The sequence below is a fragment of the Coregonus lavaretus genome (assembly GCF_964263955.1).
Source record: "Coregonus lavaretus genome assembly, chromosome: 26".
In the NCBI taxonomy this organism is placed as follows: Eukaryota; Metazoa; Chordata; class Actinopteri; order Salmoniformes; family Salmonidae; genus Coregonus; species Coregonus lavaretus.
In genome coordinates, this window is record NC_140013.1 from 30,319,640 (window position 1) to 30,342,146 (window position 22,507).

At 44.9% G+C, this 22,507-nt stretch overlaps 1 protein-coding gene across 1 annotated transcript in view; it reads left to right on the top strand.

Moving 5' to 3' along the window:
* Positions 1–22,507, top strand: part of LOC311102116 (RNA-binding protein Musashi homolog 2-like) — a 252,440-nt gene that overhangs the window by 41,133 nt on the left and 188,800 nt on the right. The window contains exon 6 of the mRNA XM_084143348.1: positions 12,757–12,849. Within this exon, the coding sequence (XP_083999474.1) occupies positions 12,757–12,849 (93 nt within the window). The remainder of the gene's footprint in view (positions 1–12,756; positions 12,850–22,507) is intronic.

Below are 22,507 nucleotides of genomic sequence, written 5' to 3' on the forward strand. Positions count from 1 at the left end.
GATTGCAGCCCAAATAAATGCTTCACAGAGTTCAAGTAACAGACACATCTCAACATCAACTGTTCAGAGGAGACTGCGTGAATCAGGCCTTCATGGTCGAATTGCTGCAAAGAAACCAGTACTAAAGGACACCAATAAGAAGAGGATACTTGCTTGGGCCAAGAAACACAAGCAATGGACATTAGACCGGTGGAAATCTGTCCTTTGGTCTGATGAGTCCAAATTTGAGATTTTTGGTTCCAACCGCTGTGTCTTTGTGAGACGCAGAGTAGGTGAACGGATGATCTCTGCATGTGTGATTCCCACCGTGAAGCATGGAGGAGGAGGTGTGATGGTGTGGGGGTGCTTTGCTGGTGACAATGTCAGTGATTTATTTAGAATTCAAGGCACACTTAACCAGCATGGCTATCGCAGCATTCTGCAGTGATACGCCATCCCATCTGGTTTGCGCTTAGTGGGACTATCATTTGTCTTTCAACAGGACAATGACCCAAAACACACCTTCAGGCTGTGTAAGGGCTATTTGACCAAGGAGAGTGATGGAGTGCTACATCAGATGACCTGGCCTCCACAATCACCCGACCTCATCCCAATTGAGATGGTTTGGGATGAGTTGAACTGCAGAGTGAAGGAAAAGCAGCCAACAATAATAATAATATAATAATATGCCATTTAGCAGACGCTTTTATCCAAAGCGACTTACAGTCATGCGTGCATACATTTTTTTGTGTGTATGGGTGGTCCCGGGGATCGAACCCACTACCTTGGCGTTACAAGCGCCGTGCTCTACCAGCTGAGCTACAGAGGACCACAAGTGCTCAGCAGATGTGGGAACTCCTTCAAGACTGTTGGAAAAGCATTCCTCATGAAGCTGGTTGAGGAATGCCAAGAGTGTGCAAAGCTGCCATCAAGGCAAAGGGTGGCTACTTTGAAGAATCTAAAATCTAAAATATATTTTGATTTGTTTATCACTTTTTTGATTACTACATGATTCCATATGTGTTATTTCATAGTTTTGATGTAGAAAATAGTAAAAAATTAAGAAAAACCCTTGAATGAGTAGGTTTGTCGAAACTTTTGACTGGTACTGTACATAAATTAGATATTTCTGTATTTCATTTTTAAAAACATTAGCAAAAATGTCTAAGAACATGTTTTCATTTTGTAGTTATGAGGTATTGCGTGTAGATGTACAGTGAGGGAAAAAAGTGTTTGATCCCCTGCTGATTTTGTACGTTTGCCCACTGACAAAGACATGATCAGTCTATCATTTTAATGGTAGGTTTATTTGAACAGTGAGAGACAGAATAACAACAAAAAAATCCAGAAAAAAGCATGTCAAAAATGTTATAAATTGATTTGCATTTTAATGAGGGAAATAAGTATTTGACCCCTCTGCAAAACATGACTTAGTACTTAGGTGGCAAAACCCTTGCTGGCAATCACAGAGGTCAGACGTTTCTTGTAGTTGGCCACCAGGTTTGCACACATCTCAGGAGGGAGTTTGTCCCACTCCTCTTTTCAGATCTTCTCCAAGTCATTAAGGTTTCGAGGCTGACATTTGGCAACTCGAACCTTCAGCTCCCTCCACAGATTTTCTATGGGATTAAGGTCTGGAGACTGGCTAGGCCACTCCAGGACCTTAATGTGCTTCTTCTTGAGCCACTCCTTTGTTGCCTTGGCCGTGTGTTTTGGGTCATTGTCATGCTGGAATACACATCCACAACCCATTTTCAATGCCCTGGCTGAGGGAAGGAGGTTCTCACCCAAGATTTGACGGTACATGGCCCCGTCCATCATCCCTTTGATGCGGTGAAGTTGTCCTGTCCCTTTAGCAGAAAAACACCCCCAAAGCATAATGTTTCCACCTCCATGTTTGACAGTGGGGATGGTGTTCTTGGGGTCATAGGCAGCATTCCTCCTCCTCCAAACACGGCGAGTTGAGTTGATGCCAAAGAGCTCGATTTTGATCTCATCTGACCACAACACTTTCACCCAGTTCTCCTCTGAATCATTCAGATGTTCATTGGCAAACTTCAGACGGGCATGTATATGTGCTTTCTTGAGCAGGGGGACCTTGCGGGCGCTGCAGGATTTCAGTCCTTCACGGCGTAGTGTGTTACCAATTGTTTTCTTGGTGACTATGGTCCCAGCTGCCTTGAGATCATTGACAAGATCCTCCCGTGTATTTCTGGGCTGATTCCTCACCGTTCTCATGATCATTGCAACTCCACGAGGTGAGCTCTTGCATGGAGATTGACAGTTATTTTGTGTTTCTTCCATTTGCGAATAATCGCACCAACTGTTGTCACCTTCTCACCAAGCTGCTTGGCGATGGTCTTGTAGCCCATTCCAGCCTTGTGTAGGTCTACAATCTTGTCCCTGACATCCTTGGAGAGCTCTTTGGTCTTGGCCATGGTGGAGAGTTTGGAATCTGATTGATTGATTGATTGCTTCTGTGGACAGGTGTCTTTTATACAGGTAACAAGCTGAGATTAGGAGCACTCCCTTTAAGAGTGTGCTCCTAATCTCAGTTTGTTACCTGTATAAACGACACCTGGGAGCCAGAAATCTTTCTGATTGAGAGGGGGTCAAATACTTATTTCCCTCATTAAAATGCAAATAAATGTATAACATTTTTGCGTTGTTCTGGATTTGTTTGTTGTTATTCTGTCTCTCACTGTTCAAATAAACCTACCATTAAAATTATAGACTGATCATTTCTTTGTCAGTGGGCAAACGTACAAAATCAGCAGGGGATCAAATACTTTTTTCCCTCACTGTAACACAGGCGTTCCACGGAGGGCCGAGTTTCTGCAGGTTTTTAGTTTTTCCTTTCTAATTAGTTCCTTACTAATTAGTGACTTTAATTCATCAATAAAGTACAAGGGAGGAGCGAAAACCTGCAGACACTCGCCCCTCCGTGGAATGAGTTTGAAATGTGCTGAAACATGCTGTAACACAACAAAATGTGGAATAAGTCAAGGGGTATGAAAACTTTCTGAAGGCATTGTATGTCACTGTGTCTGTCAGTGGCGCGCAATTTGATGTCTCATCCCGTCAAAATGCTGAAATATGGTACAGGGAGCAGTGAGGTCTGAGAATCTGCTGGAAACCCTCTGAAATGTCTCATCCAGAATATTGCACCCAGTCCGTGCCACTCGGAACATATTCTCTCAATGTCATTATACAGCGCTGTAATCCAAGACTGAGAGGGGGCTTTGGCCCTGGTCAATGGTGGCCATTAGCCATGTGGGTTTATGCCTCTGAGAGAAAGAGAGAGGGAGGGAGGGAGAAAGGGTATAGAGAGAGATACATTTAGAACTACACTTGGACTGGCTTTGAACAAGCCTTATCAGACTAAAGCAGGACCCTTTCATCTGTTTACAGTGTAAACCAATCGGACCACGTGTTTATGACGGCTTCCATTAATTACAGCGGGCAGGCTGTTTGAGTTCAAATATTATTCCAAGTCAGATGTATTTTTTCAGCTGATATCGCCCTGAGACGGATGTTAAATTACTGCCACAGAGAAGCATTTCAACTGAGGTTTTTGTGTGGGTACTGTAGAGTGGAGAAGTGTATTACATACATGCCACAGAACATGTTTCCCAAGGTGAAATGAAATATTAAATATTTTCTCAGCTCCTAATTTACATTGTGAAATGTATCAAAGCCACAGAGAATATTTGTGATATTAGCATGGTTTTGTTCTTTTTTGATTGTTGATTTTGCTTTGGTGATAGGTTGTTTTTGATGTAAGCCTTCATTCATCTTGCTGCTGGTCAACATTTTAATAGGAAATCCTTTTTCTAATCAACATAACATAAAATATACCATCTGTCATTCTAGTGCTTGCAATCAAAAGTCAATCAGAAGTCTAACATTAACCCTCTTGTATGTTATATTTTGAGGTGAAAGAAAACAAATGTGCCCCAATGGCAAACATCTCTAGCTGCTGGCTGCTCCACCTAACCTGAATGACTGTGTGTGTACAGTGTGCTGGAGCACAGAGAGCGTGTTTGTGTTTTATATTCAAGTGGGCCCATTACATGGAGTGATCTCCCCTCCTCCACTCTACACTCCCATGTGTGTTAGACAGCCGAGGCGGTGCCTGCCTGCCCATGCTGTGTGTCACACAGACCTGGCTCTATGAAGGGGTGTGTGTGTGTGTGTGTAGTGTTGTAGAGACCCCGGCACAGGCTAACAGGGAGCTCAGAGCCAGGCAGGAAGTGTTCTGGACAGGCGGGCCGTGAAACGTACGCAGTTCTGTGGTCAGTTAGCGAGGCCCTGGTTGGCGATTAGAGAGAACACACTTGCTACCCAAACCAGGCCACAACCACATGGCTGCGCAGGCCAGAGAGGGAGCGAGATGGGAGAGAAAAGAGAGAGAACAGAGAGAGGAGAGCAGACAGATGGATAGAGAAGATAGAGGGAGCCACACACGATGGATGGATGGAGGTATTCAGTGGTTCAGAGATCTTGTTGCCATGCAGCATTCTGCTAATACATCTGACCTGTTTGGCCCATGTTGTGTGTGCATATTTGTAAGCTTTGTTCCATGCTTGACATGGAACTGCAAAATGTTGACACTTCTGTGAGGAATCCTCTTTTTAGTTCACATGATGTAGTATTCTGGAGGCCTGGATGTCTCTTTTCACAGAAAGGCATTACCACAGAGAAGTAGAATCTTCACTCAAGGTTTCAGTCAGCACTTCACCACTGAGAAGCAGTGTCCTTGGTCTCCCAGGAAATTCACAGCTAATGCACAGACAGATGGTTGTGGGGAAAGAAACATCTTGAAAACGTCTGTAGAATGCAGGGATGACAGAGAGGAGAAGAATTGAGCCCTCAGGGTGGAACAACATGTCAGAGACAGTGACCTATCCTCTATCCTGCGGACCTATAGGAGGGCTGGGAAAGGACAGCCTGTGTGTAGAGCTGACAGCTGGGTGGTTGACGTAGGCTGGTGTCGGTGGTGAGTTGTTTTCCGGGTTGACGTCACGGCTGCATCAGCGTTCCTCATTTCTCCCTACTCCCCCGAGGCTTACCAGCTGTGTGGGTTCTCTGTGATCTGGAGCCAATAAGGCCTGCAGCCTTCTCCACAGGGACAGCCTCTCTGTGGTCTGGAGCCCCTGAGGCCTGCAGCCTTCTCCACACGGACAGCCTCTCTGTGGTGTGGAGCCCCTGAGGCCTGCAGCCTTCTCCACACGGACAGCCTCTCTGTGGTCTGGAGCCCCTGAGGCCTGCAGCCTTCTCCACAGGGACAGCCTCTCTGTGGTCTGGAGCCGATAAGGCCTGCAGCCTTCTCCACAGGGACAGCCTCTCTGTGGTCTGGAGCCCCTGAGGCCTGCAGCCTTCTCCACAGGGACAGCCTCTCTGTGGTCTGGAGCCCCTGAGGCCTGCAGCGTTCTCCACAGGGACAGCCTCTCTGTGGTCTGGAGCCCCTGAGGCCTGCAGCCTTCTCCACAGGGACAGCCTCTCTGTGGTCTGGAGCCCCTGAGGCCTGCAGCCTTCTCCACAGGGACAGCCTCTCTGTGGTCTGGAGCCCCTGAGGCCTGCAGTGTTCTCCACAGGGACAGCCTCTCTGTGGTTTGGAGCCCCTGAGGCCTGCAGCGTTCTCCACAGGGACAGACTCTGTGGTCTGGAGCCCCTGAGGCCTGCAACCTTCTCCACAGCGACTGCCTCTCACCACACCCAGCGGCACAATCACTAGCTAAACCCTGTTTTTCATCCTCTCTGCTCTGCTTAGTAAGAAGGAAGAATACATGGATGTTTGTAGTTGTAGTGGTCCAATCCACAGGCTCTGTGACTGTGTATCTGGTGGTGACATTGAAGGGGATGTGAAGATGAAGATTGCGAAGGTTATTGGTTGTGTTGAGAGGGGATCAGTGCGGTGGTTGACTTGTAGGTAACTGAATTCACAAGGCTTTAATATAATTATTGCCTGTATGGATTTTAGATGTACCCCTGCTTATGTACTGTATGACCTGGAACTGAAATATAGCATGTCAATTTAAAGTGAAGTCGAGCTAAAGCATGGCTGCCATCGACAGGGATTATGTTCTGGTGATGGTAAGTCATCTCTATCCCAATCTGATCAATGGGCAGATGAATTCCCCTCCCCCCAGGCCCTACAGAGGTACTGGAGGAGAAGGATTCTTATCTCTCTCTCTCTCTCTCTCTCTCTCTCTCTCTCTCTCTCTCTCTCTCTCTCTCTCTCTCTCTCTCTCTCTCTCTCTCTCACTCACTCACTCACTCACTCACTCACTCACTCACTCACTCACTCACTCACTCACTCACTCACTCACTCACTCACTCACTCACTCACTCACTCACTCACTCACTCACTCACTCATTCACTCACACTCTCTCTCTCTCTCTCTCTCTCCTCTCTCTCTCTCGCTCTCTGTTTCTCTCTCACACATACACACACACAGGGCCTACCTTCTCTCACCCCACGGGATCCAAGCTTATCCCTCCCCAATTTCATCTATAGCGTTAAATCCTCCTGATCGGATCATTCCCTGGCAGCCACCACCACTACGTTGTGTTCCCCCACAAAAGTGGTTCACCCCAGCAGGTAATCCAGGGGTTGTTTTCCACACACTCTATGGGCTCTTTTCACTCAAGAGCTTTACTGAGCCCTGTACAGTTCAGGATTTGAGCATTGTGTGTCTGTCTCTACTCAGCCCACTGTTTGTATTCCATTGTCCAAGGTAAAGCAAAGGCCTGGTGGGTCAGAAGTAACAGTTAATAGTCAGTAGGCCCTACTTTTTGTCAGATTGGTATGGCTGATATGGTGAGAAAGCTTTTTTAGTTAAAGTTAGTTGAAAAGGTATCAAGCAGATGCAGAGAGATTTGCCCAGCAGTTTTCCTGAGCCTCCCTCCTTCAGTGAGTCATGGAAGAGGCTATTGTATTGTATTCTGCTGTGTGATTTTGTTGTCTGCAGTCTGTACTAGATCCTGGATGTATGGTTTGGAGATGAGTGGGGGGGGGGGGCGGCCTCCAGGCCCCCAGCCTCCAGTCCCCCGGCCTCCAGTCCCCTCTCCCCTGCTCTCCGCTGACCAGCTGGGTCCAAATTACAAAGAGCCTACCACACTGCCACTTTATGTGCAATTCCACTTTTTATTGAGAAACAAGATTGTTTTTCCACTCACAAATTGTATTTTGTTTTGTGCTCCTTCCTGCAACCCCTACATGGCCCCCCTCAGAACACAGTAGAGCCCTGTTGTGTTGACAGACATCACCTTTTTCTGGCCGATGACTGGAATGTATTCTCTTTTCATAGTTCTCTTTTTCATGCTCTGTTCAGTTGTTCTCTGACCTGGACTGACCTTAGTAATCAGTTCTTTCCTTCCTCTGGAACAGAAGATTGAAGTCTTGAGGATGATACCCAATCTCAGAAGATTAACATTACGATGACCTTCAAACACTGAGAGGAGTCTGTTGATGCTCAGAGGAGCAGACAGGTGCATCAGGAAGGGTCAATCTGTGGGGAATGGCATACTGTATTTAGTGATGTTTCTAAAGTATGTAGGTCTACTGCGATCATGTCAATGACTATGAAATGGCCAACCTCTGGACAGATGATGATTTGTTTGAGCTTGGTGCTGTCTGTGGTGGGATAAGGTACGGTTTAATCTTCTAGGAAGTTACTCATACCATTATATTTTGATGGATCTACACAATACAGTACAGTGCTGCTACAGTTCTTTGAAGACAGAAAAAAACAGTATTTTGCATTGTTCATCATGAAATACTAGGGAATGGTTCTGTTATATCGTTTTTGGTTATTCTTCCCCATGGACGTAAAGCCCAGGGATCAGAGGGGAGTGTTATTCCATGTGTCGTTTCCCGCTCTATGGCTTTAGACATTGTGTATGAATCGTCCGCTGCATTGAAGAAAGTCATCTCCTTCCAAACGACTGGGAACATTGATAGATCTCTCACTGTTAGTGAGGAAATTCAAGTCCACGTATCTCTTTTATTATATACCTAAATGGCAACTGGGGAAATTTTACTTCAGTATCGGCAAGGTCTATTATAATGGAAAAGGAGAGAAAATAGGCTCTTTAAACATGTATATGGCTTCAAGCGTAATAGTGTAAGTAATTTGTTAAGTGCTTATAACTCCCTTGCTAAAGTTTCCAAGATTTCTGCCTAAAGCAAGCACTAATTAGCATATTAATTTTTCAGAGTGGCTTTGAGGAGCGCTCCTCAATTTTTTCCAATTTTAGTTTTTTCACTTCCTTAATGTGAAAATATTTTATCCCGTTCAGCAGTTTGTTTATCAAAGCTGACGCTTCATTTGGATTCAGTGTGAGTTTTTTCCTGTGTGAGTCTAGAAGGAGTAGGTGCATCTGTGCTCAGCATCACTGGGACCCTATAATAATCTATAAACTGCTTCTATCAATCTTCATAATAGTAAAATAATCTATTGACTATGGGTAGGAGTGTAAAGCACATGTTCTCATTAAGATAAAATAAAGGAGTGGGTATTGCCTCCGTTTGTCAAGGTACAATATTGCTGCCTGTTCTACCAAGGCGATATTAAAAAAGCATGCTGTAAAATAAAGAATGACAGCGGAATATCATTCTACTGAACAGTGTTTATTGTCACTGTGGTGTAATGGTTATGTAATGACCTCGGCTCTAACCGGAAGATGAAATCAACATGGTCTTTGATGTAAGGTGATTGCAGAGCTGCATGCTATTGCTTTGAAGCATTATAGGACACACTATATTTACGTCAAAGAAGCCACATGCTGCATGCTTATGTCAAAGCAGGGCTTTAACTCCAGTTACATGATTTATCCTCTGGTGGAACAGAACAGAAGCTTCTGTTCTGCAGCGTACAGCAGGTCTCATTTCCATATCGTCTCGGCATTGAGGTTATGTGTTCAGTCTAGAATCTGGCCAATGAATGGTTGGATTGAGTACTATGCTACGACACTCTGATCCATGGAAGTTGACCCTGCTTTGACCTTCTGGATTACTCTAAAACGATTTATGACTTTTGTTACTCCATTCCCCTTTTTAAAGGGACAGGGTCAAATGGCACATGATCTAATTTGAATGCTATTTCTGGGATTTATTTTGTATGTAGTTATGTGGAGATATCTGAAGCCAGACATAATACTGTACTGTAGGCCTGATGCTGCACTTTCATAGTATTGATGCTGTTCCTGAGTTGTTTACATTTAGAGAAATAGCAGGAAAGGGTAAAACGAACAGAATGTACCCTCTGAGCAGCAAACACACTTGTCAGAAAATGGAACAGAAATAAAACAAATTCAAATGGGATGAATGTCAACCAGATCAGTGTGTCTCGATGACACACTCTCTCTCTCTTCTCTGTCCGTCTGTCTGTCTGTCTGTCTGTCTGTCTGTCTGTCTGTCTGTCTGTCTGTCTGTCTGTCTGTCTGTCTGTCTGTCTGTCTGTCTGTCTCTCTCTCTCTCTCTCTCTCTCTCTCTCTCTCTCTCTCTCTCTCTCTCTCTCTCTCTCTCTCTCTCTCTCTCTCTCTCTCTCTCTCTCTCTCTCTCTCTCTCTCTCTCTTGTCTCTCTCTCTCTCTCATTGTCTGACTGGGGGATCCTGTGGAGAGGGTGTTTGGCTGGGTGGCCTGGGCCGGCGACCAAAGGCAGGCAGCCTCTCTTTGCATCCATCTAGGCAAATGTAACTAATCAGCTAAGCGGGAGCGCTCAGTCAAACAGAGCTATGGCTGTCAGTCAGGGTTAGCGGCTGCCGAGAGCATTTGAATATGTGCATTACAATTCCACTTCGCAAATATGGACAAATTGGAGCTCTGCAGCTAAATTTAGAGAGTGTGAATAGAATGTGGCAAGCGTGCTGTCACACTGTCACTCAGAAAGCCGGTGACACGCCTGGCATAAGCTAAAGGAAAAGGGGGGAGGGGGCTTTTTAACTCGCAGCCGCTGTCTTTCAGAAAACGTAATTCTCTGAAGCTTGTTGGGGGGGGGGGGGGGGGGGAGGATGGTGAAAGCCATATGTATAAGGACCTTGGTAATCAGTGCTGGATGTGTGATTGGAGATGATTGAAGGCGGGAGGAGGGGACTTCATTATCTCACTCTAATCAGGCAGGGTCCAGCCGTAAAGAGGCAAAGCTGATGAAGAAAATCAGCTGAGTCTCGCATAGGGGCGGCTCGTCCAATCAAATCAGCTGAGTCTCGCATAGGGGCGGCTCGTCCAATCAAATCAGCTGAGTCTCGCATAGGGGCGGCTCGTCCAATCAAATCAGCTGAGTCTCGCATAGGGGCGGCTCGTCTTCCTCTTACATAGTCTGAACGACAGTAGTAGTCAGACTCAATCACAGCCTTTGTCGTCAACCACAATCAAAGTGGAGAGGCTGGCTCTTAATCAGAAGTAAATACGTAAACTAACGCAAGTCATTATACAGACCACTCCACTGGTCCCTTGGGGAGGTTAGAGAGTTAATACACTACAGGTCTTCCCATCCACACTCCTCTCTCCTCTTATCCTTACTAGGATTAACACCATATACCTGCATCTCCTGCATATACACTATAATATTTAGTCCGTTCATATTGGGACAGCATCAGCTTTTTCCAGTCTCCATGACTGTTTTCCTTTAGTTGTCCTACTCTGTGCCTGGATAAAGATCTATGTTTGAGGGCTACAGCACATCTAATGAAAGATCTTAATTAGATCTCCTCTGTGCCCAGAGGAATATAGATTCAATAATCAGTCTTCACTTCCATGTCATGAGGCTGTAGGACACGGTCCGCCTTCGTCATCCATCCCCCTTCTTTTAGTCAACTTTGAAATCCTCACATCCTCTGAAGGAAGTCCTGAGTTGCAGAGTTAAAGAACTATTCTCCTGCTCTAGGAAAGAGTCACTGATCGCAGTCTGCAGATTTACCTGGTGCCTCAGGAGCATTCATAAAAAGACAAACATACATTTTCAGTAAAACATACGTTTTTTTGCATTTCATTGCGCGTGTTAATGGAAATGTATGTTTTGATTGGTCCTCTTTCTGCTCTCTGTGGTTGACTTGATGCTTACTCACCAAACACGCTGGTTTGAAAAGTTCCTCTACATCATTAGCTGTAACAGAGGACAGATAACGTTAGGGAGAGTGGATGAAGCTAGACTAAACCCCCTCTCCGTCATCTGTGAAACAGCCCACCTGTTTCCCTCCGATTGTCATTGGTGTTTTATCAGCACTTCACAGCCCAAGCAGGCAGAACAACTCAGCCCACTGCAGACATGTCGTGGTGTCTATGTGTGCGTGAGGGAGAATCTTTCAGCGACAGGCTGACAGATGACATTCTCAAAAAGGGGAAGGTGGAGGCACAGGAAGGGAGAATAATTATCAAGCTCGGTCCATGAAAGACGACAGGGCTTAAACAGCAGCATCAGCAGCTGGAAACTGACTGAGAATTTCCCAAGTCAGCGACTGGCTCCCTGCACAGATAGAAAAACACATTGCATTCTCTCCTCCATCACCGTCAGGCCGTGCCCTTCGCTTGTGTGTCATTCCCATTTCTCCACTCGGCACTCTCCAGAGACTGCTTTTTCAGATTCATGGATTCGGCCTGGGAATTTATTTACTTGAGATTGCAAAGATGCCTAAATCTCTGCTTGCACCAACACTATTTTATCCCCTAAACCAGGGGTAGGCAACTAGATTCAGCCACAGGCCGATTTTTGTCTGAGCGGATGGTCGGGGGGCCGGAATTTAATTATAATAATTTGCGCACTGCAAATTGACCACAACTAAGCCCAAAAAGAGATTGTACCTTGATTACATTGAGACACAATCACGTCTTTTTTTTTTCTTTTTTCGTATGAATAATTGGGAACAGATTTCCTAAATTAAACTAATATTTAGCTGAAGTCCTGGTGATTTTGACAGCCTTTTCTGACCAATAAACTGTCATCCAGCTGCCGACCCCAGCCCTAAGCGCTCTAGCTCTGAGCACTGACTCTGGGGGGAGAGGAGCGGAAGGATAAAGACTGTGCGTTGTTTTGTAACACAGACTCTCTGCACGACTCTCCCTCCTCAACCTCTCCACCACTGCTTCACAGGTAGAGCTTTTCAAATTTGCACAAATAATGAGACACGTTTGGTGTTGTAACTAACTGCACCCGCCTGGATCCCTCCAATCCCCCTGTGATCAGAGCAGAGCAGAAATCACTGAAAGTCATAAGCAACCCACTGTTAACCTTCACTCCTTTCTCCTCTCTCCTTTCTTCCCTCTCCTCTTCTCTCTCCTATCTTCTCCTCTCTCCTATCTTCTTTCTCCCCTATCCCCTCCTCTCCTCTCCTCTCCTCTCCTCTCCTCTCCTCTCCTCTCCTCTCCTCTCCTCTCCTCTCCTCTCCTCTCCTCTCCTCTCCTCTCCTCTCCTCTCCTCTCCTCTCCTCTCCTCTCCTCTCCTCTCCTCTCCTCTCTTCTCTTCTCTTCTCCTCTCTTCTCTTCTCTCTTCTCTGCTCTTATGTGTGAATGTAAAAGTTTCAAAGCTCAGTGTGTGGCCTTGGGAAGGACCGGCACAGGTAGTGACATTAGCGACAGGTGTTCCTCTGGACACGTCCCCACACACCCCAACAAACAACCGCAGACTTGCAGCTCACATGCTACACTACTCAACACTCTTTTCAGACTCAGCAAACGAGGAATCTGGGCCCTTACAGTGAATGCTCTTGAGATTTGTTCTCTAAAATGCTTTCATATGTTGATCTCTTTTCTCTCTTATTGTTCTCTCCTTCCAGATGGTCACAAGAACAAAGAAAATATTCGTAGGAGGATTATCAGCGAACACAGTAGTTGAAGATGTGAAGCAGTATTTTGAACAGTTTGGCAAGGTAAGGCTTATTTGGAAATGATGTTCTCTTCTTGTCCTGGGTCGTTCAGGGGCTGGGTCATTTCAAGATAATGGACTCTAGCGGATGGTGATGTTCTGTGGCACTCTAATTGGCAGTCAACAGCCTTATCAAGTCTTTAATAGAGAGCTGTGGTTTGGAGGTCTACGGATGTGGCTGGTTCCTACACTGGCTTTGGAGGCTGGTTGTTTAGATGAGTCTTCCCAATGTAGTAATATCCTGCTGCCTGTACCATAATACCTGTTTTGTCAGTTGTCAGCCATGTAGGGGGACTGATTCCATTGTCACTTCTAAAGTGTCCGTTTTAGCTTCTCCTTGGCATTGTTTGAATATTCTCCTTATTTTTCCAGAGATATTGGGGAAAGAGCCAGGTTTTGATTGAGTGGCCTGATTTTTCCTGGCTCTCTAAGTCCCTGTTTAGAAAATTAATCCTTCCTTCCTTCCTTCCTTTCATTGAAGTAATCACTGATCTGACATGACTGGATTTGTGAGAGCTCAAATACTGGAGCTCTTGCTTTCACCTGTCCAATCGTGTTAGATCAGTTGTTTACTTTAAAGGTTCAGTGCAGTCAAACGTGATTTCCCTGTGTTTTATTTATATTTCCACACTGAGGTTGGAATAATACTGTGAAAATGATGATAATGCCCTTTTAGTGTAAGAGCTGTTCGAAAAGACCGCCTGAAATCTGGTGACATCACCAGGCGGTAAATTAGTTATTAGACTAATAAGAAAGAGAGTTTCAAACCTCTCTGCCAATAACAGCTATTTTTCAGTTTTCCCCTTCCCACTCAGACCACACCAACCAACAGCCCTAGCAAAATTCTTGCTTGAGAAATGGCTCTTTGCTAAGAAGCTATTTTTGTTTATTTTTTGACCATTTTAATTGAAAACAATCACAGTAAGGTACTTATTTGTTACCCAGAAAGGATTTGATATTGAGATGAAAACGGCTGCTTTGGACCTTTAAGGAATGGGCCACATGGCTCCTGTCCTGGAAACCTCTCGAGCTCAGGCTCTCCTGGGTTAGAGGAGGCCCAATCAGACTGACTGACAGAGAGGGGCTGGATCCTGGCCCCATGCCTCCCCCCACCCTCCCCTCTCCAGGTCACCAGACTGAACCCATGGCCGCAGGGCCACGTCTGTCTGCCCTGTCTGTCTGTCTGCCCCCATCTGTCTGCCCGAACTATTGCCCCTTCTGTGTGTGTGTGTTTGTCAGTGAAGAGTCCATCTGAGTGAATAATCCAATTAATTAGCCAGTGTCCTCTCAGAGAAATGAGAGCAGACCTGTACCAAGCACAGCAGCTGCGTTTTGGAGGGAAGAAGTCAGAAGTTAAGGGATGAGATGGATGGAGGGATGGATGGATGGAGGGAGGGAGGGAGGGAGGGAGGGAGGGAGGAGGGGGGCTGGAAGTGAGTTGTCTGAAATGTAAACTCTGGGAATCCATTTGCAGCCTGCTCTTGATGACTCCCATGTCAGCACTACTGATACTTGAGTGTGTGTTTATTCATGTCTGAGTGTGTGTTTGTGTGTGTTTTGTTTGGTGTGGATCCAGAATTAGCCAATTAGCAGAATGTGCTGCTGGCTGTGTGTGTGCTTCATGGGGGTAGGAAGCAGGTGGCGTGGGGCACCAGGGTCATAGGATCTGTCTCCTCACAGACTGTGCTGTCCCAGACCTAGCGGGCTGCTGTGTGTGTACGACTATGGCAGAGTGCTCTCCAGAAGAGAGGCCTTTCCTCCCTGTTCCATGCGTCAGCCCCAAAGTGCATCTTAAGCAGAGCTGTGACGCCCAGGAGCCCTAGGCTACAGAAAGCTAGATGTACTGTACTGAATGAGTCTGTTTAAATGGACCAGGGACACTGCCACCTCTGTTTAGATACGGTCATCTAACCTTCAGTGATACACTTTGTATTGTCTTAATTGAGACCATAGTTACTGTCTTTTGGGATATTATTTGCATATGGTACTAATTAATCTCCTTCCTCTGTCCTCCAAGAGTAGTGCTTTATCAGCTAGCTAGCTATACCCAGTGTTATAAACCTAATGCAGTTTTCACAAAGTCTTGACAAAGTGAACAATGCTCTCTCTGGAATTTTACAGTTGGGGCTAAACAACATGGGGACGGCACAACTTAGATGATTCATCATCATGATTATGCAACGGGGCACTCTTAACCTCTACCAACTTCCTGGCATAATCTTCCAAATGAGCAGAAAAGAGGGAGCCCAGTCACTCCACCTCCCCCCTCTCTCCTGCGTTAACACCCAGAGCAGGCTAATTAGCCAGGCTTGCTAATGCTTAGTCATACGTTTGTTATAGTCGGTTTGGAATTTGTCTAAAAACAAAGTGCACTTATCTGGCTGAGCTGCAACAACTCCTTGTTGACCCCCCTCTGACCTCACCTGTCACCTGTCATCAGAGATACTGTACCTGGACTTTACATTGAGACAAACCGAGTGTTTAGTTTAATTTAGCCTGTCATAAACAACAGCCTTATTACTATTAGTTGTGGTTATATTATGTTTTATCTTAATGTACTGTTCTAATGTGTGAAAACATGACTTTATAGAAATGAAAAAAGACTTCAAAGCAAATCTAAAAGAACCTAAATCCAGATAGAATTCAGTCTGACTTTTACCTCCACTCCAAAAACATTCTCTGCACAGTACAGCAGAGCCACAAAAGCTAAGCAGCGACCTAAAAGGTGAAATTGTTTAATATGGTTGAATCTTCAACTCAAGCTTTTAGCTCCCTCTCCCAATTCCCAGCCAGAGAAGGAAGCAGGGAAACAAATTAGGAATGAAAGAGGGATGAAAGAGGGAAGTAGACTCCTCATCTCCAGTCCACGGGATTAGATCTGTCATGATGCCCACCTCTGAGGCACCCAGAGCCTGTGTGTGTGTGTGTGTGTGTGTGTGTGTTCAATCCTAATAAGCACTCAGAATGCTCTTCATAGCCCCAGTGACAATGAGTGAAACTGATTCTCCTTGTGAAGATTGAAAACACAAAGCTGTCCCTGGCCTGACTGTCTCACCCCTCTGTGTAATTACAGTGAAGCTGTAGAGATTGGATCCTTGTTCTTCTTCTGCAGATGAATAGAAGGCAGAGGGCACAGACCAAAGACAACGTCCTCACACCCCTCATACTGCCCAGGCAGGATTTGAAATGAATATATATTCAGAAAAAAATATTTCAATTGGGCATTTTCCTTTTTTGTCATAATAGTAATTATTTCTTTCAACTAAGGTTATTTGTGGGATTGTGTTGATTCTGTCTTTTGGAGGTGAAAATGGCTTTGCTTCATCTACCTCACAGTCCCACAGTGTATCAGCTTCCCTCCTTACCCTTACCTCTCTTAACCTAACCTGGTCACAGCTTTAATGATGGCTTCTAGCCTACCTCACAGCCCCATAGTGGAGGCCTATCAGCCTTTGTACTTAACCTAACCTGTTCACCACCTCCTCCACTGGGCCACATGCCAGCCCGACAACAGTTTGCTGTTTATTCCAGGGACTCCTATAGAACCAGGCTGTGAATACCATTGTGGCTTTACCTCTAATACAAGGTTAACATGTCTTATGTGACTGGTTCACAGCACCAGGGAACTGCTGCTCTTTTAGCTGCTGTTAGCTCCTCTAACAGTTTACTGTGTAAATGATCTGTAAAGCAGGTTTGTTTGGTATCCAACTGACTCCTCCTCTGCTCTGTTCCACTGTGCGGTTGCAGGGCTGGGCTACTCTGTGATTTTAATCCTGGTGAAATCACCAATGGTTACGGCTTGAGCCACTAGAATAGAATGAAGAGAGAGAGAAAGAGAGAGAGCTAACTGAACCTGCCCGTTCGCCGGAGAGAGAAAGAGAGAGAACAAGACAAATTATTTAATATTCTCTCTGACCTTTGCTTGCTCTGCGTATTGGTAGTGTTTCCTGCAGTCAAGGGGGAAGATTTTTAAACGTTCACTTGGGAATTGGAAGTTATACTGCTGCATCTTGACGATGTTTTCCATTCTAATTCATGTCCTTTTTCTTTTTCTTGCCTGCGAGTGTGGTTCAGCCTATAGAGATGATCGGTCTTTCGGTACTAGCTTCTCGGAGGCTATGTGCCATTCAGAGGGTGGGCACTCCACCTCTATTGTATCCCAGCTCTTAGGGGCAATGTCTTCCTCAATGTCAAACCCTATTAGTCTATCTATGGGTAGTGCATATGTGGCTCTGGTCAAAGGTAGCGCACTATAAAGGGAATAGGGTGTAATTTGAGACTCAACCTGTTCCATGATTTTCATCAGGTCATTCGCCTTTCAATTAAATGGCCCCTCAAAGTCCACATTCATTCCCCAAACTCATTCTAGCCCACTAATGGCCATCCTAAGTAATGGCTTTCTCCTGAAAGTCCATGAGCTCTGAGATGATTTATCAAGTGAGGGGGCTGGACTGCAGGTCTGCAGGTCTTATGGATGTCGTCAGGATTGGGTCCCTTATGGTTTGTTATCAGCAATAATGAAATTCACCAAATGGTCAAATTCACCACCTATCCAGAAAAGTAATGCCAATGAACAAAATTCAGCACTCTTGTTATTTGATGTCGATATACTAATCCATAGATCCCCTCCCTAGTCAGTGGGTTTCATGGTCCCGCAGTCCTCACTATATGGTTTGGTGTCCATGTAAGGCTTTAGCCCAGTAAATCCTTCTAGAGCATTTCCCCTAGGGTAAGACGGGATTGCCTCAGAAGTAAGTCATTGGGTCATTGGTATAAAGCACCTGTAGGCCCTGTCAGTTCTACTCAAAGACCCAAGCTGTTTAAAGAAGATTGAGTGTTATTGAATGGATTGCTGGCACCTGCTCACTTGACTAAATCTCATATAGATAGCAGGCGACAATCTTTGGTGATTGGTGGGGAATGTGGAGTGAAAGAGGAGGTGTAGGGATGTAGGAGGAAGGAGGATGCCTGTTTGAAGCACACAAGGTAATGCATTCTTTGCTCTGAGATTGCCCACATTTTGAAGATTTTGTCAAAGGGATCTGCCAGAGCTTTGGATGAGCTCAACTTATCCGGCTTCCGCAGTGAGTCTCCTCCTGTCAGATAGCATTGGCTCGTATCGTCTGTCTCCCTGAAGGAGAGAACAGATTACGATCGGCTCAGGCATGAAGTGTGCCAATTAAATCAGACCGAGGCGCTATTAGGATTTAAAGAAATAGGGTTCGTCCTCAGAATGGAACGTGGCCGTGGCATTTCCTCCTATCCTCCAGCGGCACGCGAAGCCCTGCCGAGATGGCCCCGGACTCGTAATAACTTTCCACTCGGGGGCCTATACCTGTGATCTTCAACCAGGGTAAAGAGGCATCCAAGACATCCAGCCTGAAATAAGCCTTCCCTGCCAAGGCTGCTCTGAACAACTGAAACGCCTGGTTCTTTCTCTTTCTCTGCTGCTGGGAGCCGGCAGTAAGGAACGGCAGGTGGCTGATTCTCTAGCGAAGCTGCAGAGAAGCATTCAGTAAACACAGGCTTGAGTGACGGGCTCCCTCTCAGGCTCCACTCGACCTCAAAAGTTGAGGCGAAACGTGATTATGGTGTTGTATTTCAAGGTATGGTGAGCAATGACCTTAAGAGTTGAGCTTTCTGTTTCTCTCCTATGGTTGTGTCTTTTACAGTTAGGATAGGACTAAGACTGTACAGAGATACCTGTGGTCGCCTCGAGTGGAGTAGTTAAGTTAAAATCAATATATGAATGCTCAGCGTGAAAATAGACAAGGCAAAATATGAAAAGAATATCACACTAGGATGCTTCTTAAGTCTTACACCCCCACCCCCCACCTCCCCTCAACATACACACAATCTGATTGTACAACCGCAACAGCATGGATAGTGCACGCTGGCAGCCTGTGACAGCTCATTTAGAAAAAAGAAAAACCACCGTCTCCCATTGGGATAACTGCCACCCACTCAAAACACTTTGAAAACACACTGTAAATGGCCTTGTTTTTATTCGTTCTCCCCTCCCTACCTGCAAGGTAGGGCTTGTTTTTGTATGTAGCTTGATGCAAAGGCTTAATGAAGCCTCAAAGGTATTGAACATCATATACAATTACTGTGCTTACACAGCGGAGAAGGAGTGGATAACGCACACAGACTCACCCGGTGCAGCGCAGTGTGATGCTTCTCCAGAGCCCCAGCATTGGAACAGCTCCAGCACAGTCACGACTGACGAGTCAGACAGAGACTAAATGAATATTAGGAGTAGAAGTTCACCATGAAACACTCACTGTCAAGATCTTCTCTTTAGCTGAGTATAATTAATGTTAACAACAACAGTGATGGTCTGTTTTAATAGACATATACAGTTGAAGTCGGAAGTTTACATACACCTTAGCCAAATACATTTAAACTCAGTTTTTCACAATTCCTGACATTTAATCCAAGTAAGAATTCCCTGTCTTAGGTCAGTTAGAATCACCACTTTATTTTAATAATGTGAAATGTCAGAATAATAGTAGAGAGAATTATTTATTTCAGCTTTTATTTATTTCATCACATTCCCAGTGGGTCAGCAGTTTACATACACTCAATTAGTATTTGGTAGCATTGCCTTTCATTGTTTAACTTGGGTCAAACGTTTCTGGTAGCCTTCCACAAGCTTCTCACAATAAGTTGGGTGAATTTTGGCCCATTCCTCCTGACAGAGCTGGTGTAACTGAGTCAGGTTTGTAGGTCTCCTTGCTCGCACATGCTTTTTCTATAGGATTGAGGTCAGGGCTTTGTGATGGCCGCTCCAATACCTTGACTTTGTTGTCCTTAAGCCATTTTGCCACAACTTTGGAAGTATGCTTGGGGTCATTGTCCATTTGGAAGACCCATTTGCGACCAAGCTTTAACTTCCAAGCTTCAATATATCCACATAATTTTCCTTCCTCATGATGCCATCTATTTTGTGAAGTGCACCAGTCCCTCCTGCAGCAAAGCACCCCCACAGCATGATGCTGCCACCCCCGTGCTTCACGGTTGGGATGGTGTTCTTCGGCTTGCAAGGTACCCCCTTTTTCCTCCAAACATAACGATGGTCATTATGGCCAAACAGTTCTATCTTTGTTTTATCAGACCAGAGGACATTTCTCCAAAAAGTACGATCTTTGTCCCCATGAGCAGTTGCAAACCATAGTCTGGCTTTTTTATGGCGGTTTTGGAGCAGTGGCTTCTTCCTTGCTGAGCGGCCTTTCAGGTTATGTCGATATAGGACTCGTTTTACTGTGGATATAGATACTTTTGTACCTGCTTCCTCCAGCATCTTCACAAGGTCCTTTGCTATTGTTCTGGGATTGATTTTCACTTTTCGCACCAAAGTACGTTCATCCCTAGGAGACAGAACGCGTCTCCTTCCTGAGCGGTATGACGGCTGCATGGTCCCATGCTGTTTATACTTGCATACTATTGTTTGTACAGATGAACCTGGTACCTTCAGGCGTTTGGAAATTGCTCCCAAGGATGAACCAGACTTGTGGAGGTCTCAATTTCTTTTCTGAGGTCTTGGCTGATTTCTTTAGATTTTCCCATGATGTCAAGCAAAGAGGCACTGAGTTTGAAGGTAGGCCTTGAAATACATCCACAGGTACACCTCCAATTGACTCAAATTAGCCTATCAGAAGCTTCTAAAGCCATGACATCATTTTCTGGAATTTTCCAAGGTGTTTAAAGGCACAGTCAACTTAGTGTATGTAAACTGCTGACCCACTGGAATTGTGATACAGTGAATTATAAGTGAAATAATCTGTCTGTAAACAATTGTTGGAAAAATTACTTGTGTCATGCACAAAGTAGATGTCCTAACCGACTTGCCAAAACTATAGTTTGTTAACAAGAAATTTGTGGAGTGGTTGAAAAACAAGTTTTAATGACTCCAACTTTATGTAAACTTCCGACTTCAACTGTTTATATATATAGGGATTGGAGGAATGAGTGTGTAGCGATGAAGGAATGATGTATCATAGCTAGCTAATCAGTAAAGGCTCATCCAAAGTCTTAAAGATGCGTTATTAAAGGTTTTGTATAATTTCAGCCAGTAGTTTTTAAAGTAGCACTCACGAGCCAAAACGGGTCCCCAAAAATTGTTCACAATTGTGTACAACGTCATCCATTTCGTATGATATGTTCCAAATTCCAATTCGTACAATATGTTACAAAATAAATGTGCAAACGCTTACGATACCGTTCCATGTCTTTAAGGAACCAGAATGTGAGAACTGGTCCATTTCTGTCCCTCACTGAATCTTGTCTCATTTCTGCTTTCCATTCTTGATATACCTAGAGACTGTCATTGATAAATAGTTTCAAGTCAGTATAATTTAGATACTGTGGATAGACAGATTGCTGCATAGATTAAAATATTACGTACTGCAGATGTATACAGGCTGCTAGATTATATAGTAGATAAGACAACTTGGAAGCACAAGAGCACACACACACACACACACACACACACACACACACACACACATACTGTATTTTGGCTGCTGCTGCCTGTACGTGCTGTATGTAAATGTATTTTGGTGAGCTCTCCTCTTAGTGCATGTTCTCCCCATAGGAGTCAAGTGCACGAGGAAAGGGGTGAAGGACTTGCAGACTGGTGCACTAATTAACTGACATGCCAACGCATTACCTGGGTTTTAATGAACTTTCAAAACCAGAGCCCACTCCATGGGGTGCCACTGCAGGGCAAAACAGTGCTGACACAGTGCTGGCCGTCAGAGTGGAGCTTTAAGGTGTAGCATACACAATGGGGAACGAACACTCAGGCTCATACTCCCGCTGCTCTGAGGAGAATCTTCCTGGGGTAGAGTATAGAAGAGAAGCAAGGTCGACAACCCTTGACTCTCTCAGTGTTGTGTCTGGTTCTGGGAACAACGTGATGGGAACACAGGACTAACACGACCAGGGGGTGCTCTGACCGCGACTGGCCACAATGCCACATCATTGTCACACACATAGCCAATCCACATCAGCCTCTCTGATAAACAAGGCCATAGGCTGTAGTTAATGCACATTCACAGGTAAACGATAAAATGCCAGGAAATTTAAAGGCCACTTATTTCTGATGCTATACCAATTAATGCAACAAATACATTGTATCACACACGTATTATGTTTTAGCAACATGTATCATAGCAACTGTAGTGCAAATGATTTTTGTACGTGCAAATACTACCGGGTATCGAATTAAAGATTTTTTCCCCCTACTTTCAGTGGAAATTTGTACACAGACAAGTTAAAGCAAAAATGTAATTAGCTGCCTCTATCCCCTTCTGCTATGTAATGAAAGTGTGATAGAAAATAGAATTCTTCTTCCTCAGGCTATCCACCTCTGTTCCGTTATGAGCCAAGGAGCAGCCTTCTCCACCTCAGTACTGGCTCTGCTCCCAGATACACCCCATTTTAGATTTGATATGAAGAGATATTCACTGTTTTATTAATACCACCATTATTTACCGAAGATTCTCTTTACACTCTTTAAAAAGGAGGCGGTGGCCCATTCATCCTCCTGTTATATTAGGGGTTCAGAATAAATCAGATTAGTGTAGTTTCTCTCTCTTTGTTTTCTCTTTCTCTTTGCTTGTTTTTTCTCATTGTGTGTAAATGCTTTTCACATTTTC